This window comes from Nestor notabilis, unplaced genomic scaffold, assembly GCF_000696875.1.
Source record: "Nestor notabilis isolate BGI_N333 unplaced genomic scaffold, ASM69687v1 scaffold36505, whole genome shotgun sequence".
Taxonomy (NCBI): domain Eukaryota; kingdom Metazoa; phylum Chordata; class Aves; order Psittaciformes; family Psittacidae; genus Nestor; species Nestor notabilis.
The window spans coordinates 7,567-14,454 of NW_009929536.1; the positions used below are offsets into that span (position 1 = coordinate 7,567).

General features: G+C 38.1%; 1 protein-coding gene across 1 annotated transcript in view; it reads left to right on the top strand.

The window, feature by feature from the left end:
• CCDC148 (coiled-coil domain containing 148) overlaps nt 1-5,619 on the top strand; it is a gene marked incomplete at both ends in the record, with an annotated part of 10,080 nt that extends 4,461 nt beyond the window's left edge. The window contains one exon of the mRNA XM_010015009.1: nt 5,481-5,619. Coding sequence (XP_010013311.1) covers nt 5,481-5,619 — 139 coding nt within the window. The remainder of the gene's footprint in view (nt 1-5,480) is intronic.
• Nucleotides 5,620-6,888: the final 1,269 nt, after the last annotated feature.

Below are 6,888 nucleotides of genomic sequence, written 5' to 3' on the forward strand. Positions count from 1 at the left end.
TTTGGGAGATACCCAAGTCCTGAGTTATCCCACAAATTGTGCACTTGAAATTGATGAGTTTGTTACAGCTAATGATTCCATAAGCATTTAATTGTATTTTTGCCACGATCTCCAAGGTTGTCCGAATTATTTAAATAACTGAAGGGTGAATGTAGTAGTGCATGTTCAGCAGTGCATCCTCTGCAACACCATTTCAAGTGAATGGGATATTAGGACCAAGTCAAAGAACTTTAGTTCCTCTATTCAGGTCTATTACCAAGATGTTTATCAATCAGTAATGCCATAATTAATAGCAGGGAGGTTGACATCTCACTTGGTGGTATGTTGCAGTCTGTGCATCTGCAGATTCAACACGATGGCAGTGCATCAAGTGTATGTTGCTGTTGCAAAGGATATATAGGGATTATAGAGTGCAGAGGGTAGCTTCCCTTTGGAGTTGTTTGTATTCTTCAGAATGCGTAATGCCATGGATTAATGCCAGTTAAATCAGTTTCAAAGGAAGCAGCTGCCTCAGGGTTGTTGAATATAAGACAATTGCTGTGTTTCAGTTCTGAAACAAAATCAAGATTGTACTGTTTTCTAGTAGAATGATACATACAAGAAAAGCAAACACTATATTTAAGATTTGGGTTATGCATTCAGCCTTGTAAAAGTTTGTCAGTATCTTGACACTGAAGAAGCCTGGTATTAGCTTAAATATTAATGTAAAATGTGTTGGCACTTTTCAAACTCATTTTAGATAAGATCTTCTTTTCTGGAATTTTACAGAAGTTTAAGTGAGGTGACATCTTGAATTCAGTCAGACAGGATATTTTAGAATTTCCATGCATTTAACGGTCACGAATACATTGGGCTGGATCATGCTTCTGCTTTTTTGTCTATGAACAGCTGACAAAATCTCAGCACAGCTGACAAATTTTGGCACAGCTGACAAACCAAGGCATTGGCAGTCAGTCTGTCCCTATTTACAATGAACTACTTAAAGCTCTAGCTATAGCTGATTGCTCCCCAGAGTATTATACACAAGCCTTAATTTCTCCATCTCATTCCTGTGTAGAGATTCATTGTTAGCTGGCAGTTAAAGCAATGTACAAGTCAGAGGGAACCTTGAGAGATATGTGAGTTACAGGAGGCAGCAACTGGTGTAGCAACTGGTGCGCGCTTGTGTGCTGGAGGCAGAGGAGATCACTAGGCTGCTCTTCAGACCTCTTCTGGTTTTCCCTGCTTTCAAGACCACCTGTAATGTTTCCTGGCCAAGATGTATCTTCCTCTGCCTCACTCTTCTTGTAGGTGGAAATCCTTTATTTGTTCACAAATCTGCATGGTCAGAAATATCTAAGGCAGATTATTAAGAAAGAGAATCTCAGCTTTTAGAACTGTCTCATTACCACCAATAAAATAATATGTTCAAACAGCACCATACGGAGGTGTATCAGAACTCGCAGAAGAGGATTACTGTTTTGTTTCAGAAATTACAAGAGGTAGTTCATAATCCAACCCACGAACTAGCGAACACTCTCTTAGGATGGCTGATACTCCCTCTGAGTAAAAGCTAGCAGGGTTTCATGGTGGTTCTTCTAACAAACAAATAACTACAATATTTGAGTTGGAAAGACAAGAATGCTAGGTGTTATCTTAAGGAAAAAATATTTTTTAACTAGTTCAGCATCAGTAGTAGCAGTTGCAGTGAGAGATTTAATCATAGCGAAAATAATTAATTTGCTCATTAGTTATTCATGAGAAAGACCATTCCTCAGAATACCAAATTATGACACAGAGATTCTAAAATTAATAAATGAATTGATTTCATAGAAAAGGTCCTTCTAGAGAAAAGGGAGGACTTCAAAACATTAATTTCTGAGGATCAGTTGTGAGACATTTTTCTTAGAGGAAGTAAATGTTGCAGAAAGAACACATCTTTTCAGTACCACCTGTGTGACAAAGCTCAGGGGCTTTTCTCTTTGGAGAACTCCCTCTGTTCTTCAAGACCCCCAGCTTGAAAGTTATAAGATATTATGGCAACTGTCTCTCTTTGAAGGATTCCTTAGCCCCATTTCACTTTTCAGGGTGCTATTTCTTCTTCACACTCAGCATATGAACAGAACCTCAGATTAGACATCTATATTCATTGTCTGTTATGGGAAATTTAAGCAATCACCTATAAAGAACCACTTTAATTGCTACTCTGCTTTTGCTGACATAAATTCGCTTTTTATGTTGTCTCTAACGTTTGCTTGGTGGTTGCCAGTCACTGCAAATGAACTTCTTAGAGGAGCTAGATCTTTTCTCTAAGCCCTTTCAAAGCCAAGTCAATTTCTTTTCATGATGGCTGGATTTAATAACAAACAGCTGGGTCCTAGAAATAGTTGTCACTTATTTCACACAGTTTATAAGAAGAGAAAAGAAAATAGGTGGAAATTTAAATGATATATATCTCACGTAAGCTTCTAGAGGGAAAGCTGTCTCTTTCTACAACTTTACTAATTTCACCCTACTAATGAGTATCCAGGTCAGGATTATTACCGTGGTACTCCTAGTCCTAAATCTGTAGCTGCATAGGTGATCATAGAATCACTGAATGGTTTGGGTTGGAAAGGACCTTAAGATCATCTAGTTCCAACCCCCCTGCCATGAGCAGGTACACATTGCACTAAACCTTGTCACCCAAAGCTCTGTCCAGCCTGGCCTTGAACACCGCCAGGGTTGAAGCATTCACAACTTTTTTAGGCGACCCATTCCAATGCCTCACCACCCTCACTGTAAAGAACTTCTTCCTTATATCTAATCTAAACTTCCCCTGTTTAAGTTTAAACCCATTCCTCCTTGTCCTACCACTACAGTCCCTAACAAAGAGTCCCTCTCCAGCATTCTTGTAGGCCCCCTTCAGATACTGGAAGGCTGCTATGAGGTCTTCACACAGCCTTCTCTTTTCCAGGCTGAACAGCCCCAACTTTCTCAGCCTGTCTCCATACAGGAGGTGCTCCAGTCCTCTTATCATCCTCGTGGCCCTCCTCTGGACTTGCTCCAACAGCTCCATGTCCTTTTTGTGTTGAGGACACCAGAACTGTATGCAATACTCAAGTGAGGTCTCATGAGAGCAGAATAGAGCTTGCACTGCTGTACTGCAATACATCACCATACAGCAAGTGTCTGAAGTCCTGTGTAAATGGGGAAGTCAATGGGCTGCAAGATGAGGTATGACTTAGGAGCGCTTCGTGCACCTCAGTCACTGCCCCAGGAGGGCTAACCCTTAGTTGGCTGGTTGGCATTCTTTTCATGAGAAGTTAGGTTGCTGTTGAATTTTTTTTATTGGCTACATTTTGTGATTCTATGATTCTACAAATTACTCTAAGAGCTGCCAACAAATGCTGATTGTGAACCTTTCTCTCATGTGGGAAGGCAAAGACTGAAGTGTCAGTGTAGGATCTCTGTCCTGTGACGTAATACTGCTGCCTGTGGACTTCAAGTCTTATTAAAGTTAATTTTTAGATGTCAATTTCATTTTACTCCATTGCTAAACAGATAAGCCTCTCAAAAGCACTACTACAGAGAACCAGCCAAGAGTTAGTGCTTTGTATCTTTCTGCAAAAAACCCTTTTATGACAGGACTCTGTACGCAGTACAAACATTATTTCTGTGAGGTTTCTGTTCTGACGTTTGTAGCACTCATGGCTGGGATAATATTATTAGAGCTAATTGAAGGAGGTGGGATGTGATTTCTCCTTACCTGGCCACCTTCATTGTGATGCTATCTGCATAAAAAACAAGAGTAACTTTAAACTTTTATTCAAAGAAAAAGAAAATACAGAAAAATATACATACAGTGCAAGCAGCAAGGTGTTCATTATTAGGGAATAGTGATTTTGATATTCCCTTGTATTTCGTTATCATTAAGTTGCCACCATCCTCATCCTGGAATAGTGATTCTGTGCTGAAATGTTACAGTGAGCTAAGAATCGTTTTTGTTTCATGAAAGTCACAGGATGAAGAATTGAAGTGGGGAGGAAGGAACCTCTGATCACTAGCTGTCTCCAGAAAGATGGGTGAAAGTTAAATCCCTCATAATACCATAAGGGTAAAAATAAAGCCCATGAGTTTGTGTGAAGCAAACTGTAAAATAAATGCCTTCAGTTAGGTGAAGATAAGTGGACCTCTGTCAAGATTTGTGCCAACTTCATAGCAAAGCATACATCAGCAGAAAGTGCCAGTAAAGACTGAAAAAAGTGAAATGCATGTCACTGAGAGATTGGGTTCCCTTGCCTGACAGGATATTACTTCAAAAATGGTTTGTTGAAATGGGATATTATGTCTTTGCATTCTTGAGATATGTCTGCAAGTGAAGCTTTCAATTTCTCAAAACTAACAGGTCTAGGGATATTTTCTTGTTTCCTCCTTCGGTGCCCCAGAATATTGTACAATGCTGATAATATATTTCAGGTTTACTGTACAGTATTTTTAAAGAAAAGTTGTATTAAACTGGATTACATAAAATATTTTTTAGTACCTTTGTTTACTGTTCTCTCTTTCGAGATAATGCTAGATTGTATAATAAAATCTAGTTTGATATTAATTACATATGAACATCTCACCAAAAATCCTCTTTTTTTAAACACCTGGTATTTCTGCCTGCATAAGGATAAAGTTGTTCTAATGTCTTAACAAATGCAGTACTACTAAATACCCAGACACCACTGCTGGCTCAGGAAGTCCGAGAGCTGCAAGTGGGAGGCTGCAGGAATTTGATGGGGGGTAGAGTTGTATGATTGCCTTTTAATTTTCCCTAGGCTTTTAGTCACAGAGACCTTTTGGTCTGACTGAGTGTTGCTGCTCATAAATTAATGATGACCATAAAAGCCTGACATTAATCCTTTCAAGGCCAAGAGTTCAGGTTGAGGCTAAAATCTAATCTACTAAATCCAAACCCTGCTTTTATGTTACTTCTTGCTACTCTAATTTTCTGAAATAAATGCATTTATACTGATTACTACACCTCCTATTTTTTAAAGAAATGTGTATCTTATGCCTTGCATATGAGTTTATGGCTGTCAGAAGTTTGTTTCTAAGCTAGTTCTTCCTTTAGCTGCACACAGGTATTTTCACTTCATTCTGATCATTCATTTAGTGCTCAGGGGTGGAGACTGATCATCATCCTCCTTTTCACACTGTATTTTACATGTGGTGTGACTGTTCATTAATGTAATGTTAAGAAACACTGTATTATCCCTAATAAAAAGTCAAGTTAGAAAAGGAATAATTCAGTTCAATGATGGCACAATAAATGGTCACGTTAGAAAAGCAATATAGGTTTGCTTTCCTTCATAAAAGTAAATCTAAATTTCTCCTCTTTGATCCAACATCCAGTTTACAGGTTCAGGATTGTGAGCCCATTGAAATATTAGGCTTTTAAGACAAACTAGAAACAAACTCCTCCTTTTCAAAAGTTAAATTCTACTGGGGCTGATTGTTTTGCATTGCTATAGGAACACTGAATGGAATGAAAAAGATCAGTGGGTTTTCCAGACTGTTATCAATCAGTATTCAAGTGATCTTCACAAGAGGACGAAATTGTGCCTTGATGTGCTGCAGAGATACCTTCCTCACAAATCTAGGCATGATCTGGTCAGTATTGCTTTAAAAAGTAGCTCAATTATATAAATTCTTACATAAATCATGTAGTGAACATTTGTATTACAGCATGTTTATAAAAGTTTTTTATTTTAAAATTTCTTTATTATAAATTGTATTCTACACAGTGAAGAAGGGATGCCTCTGTCTTCAAAATACATGAACTTAAAGCCCTATCACTTCTCCAGAATAAGCACTGTGGAGATTTTATACTTCTACATACTCTTACAGCCAAATTCACAGAATTAGTTTGTTAGCGTTGCTTTTACTGTACAGTTTTATAGTTATGTCACGCTATTCTGCTTCTCTTGGTATTTTTGGTTTTTGATGAGGATGTATAGCATTGTCGCACTGTCTAGGAATAGTTATTTTAATTGGTCTGTGGCACATATATAGCAGGAAGAGTGGAAAGTTATCTCCTGCTCTCAGGGAGAGGCTATTTTTACATGCATAATGCCTTTCAAATTGATTGCTGATCCCTTTTACACTGCACAGTGAATACGCACAAAGCAGCTAATAGCGAAACCCATTTCAAGGCCAGAACTCTTCAGGATGTCATAAGTAAAGTAGGATTCTTTTTTTATTTCTGCATGTATTTTTAGACCATCTACTTCACTGTGTTTGAGGAGTGCCTAATGCAAGGCAATGACAGTGAACTGATACTAATAATTAGCACAGTTTCACAAAAATTGTATTTCTTGTGGATTTCAGAACTTCTGCCTGTAAGAACTAGGCTAAGTATGTGCTTTGTACATTGTAAGTATATTTTAAGCATAGTCATTATTAGCGGGTCTCCCTAATTCTTTGAATGTTCATTTTCAAATTTTAAAATTCTAAATTTAAAAATCATAATTCTGCATTGAATCAATACCTCTTAGTATGTATATTAGCATGATAAATACAGAAATGTTTAAACAGTACTAAGAATCTGTTCTTAAAACATTTGTGTTATGTTAGAATACTAAACTTAGACCCTTCTGTGCCTCCTTATGTCTGTAGACAACTGGATGAGTCCTGAGTGCTTGATTCTGTAGCAGATCACAGAGGTCTGTTTTAGAAGCGCAAACTCCATCCCATTTCTTGCTTATGAGTGTCTCAGCTTTACGTGCTTGCTAGCGAGGCTCACTCAAGTTTGGGCAGCAAAAAGTGTGAACTTCTGGTGTGGTGGCCTATGTGCATTTGATCAAAGAGAAGCTATCTTATCTTCGTCCAGCTATGAGCTGATAGGAATGTCTCTGAGCTGGGCACCAGAGGAGTCAGCGT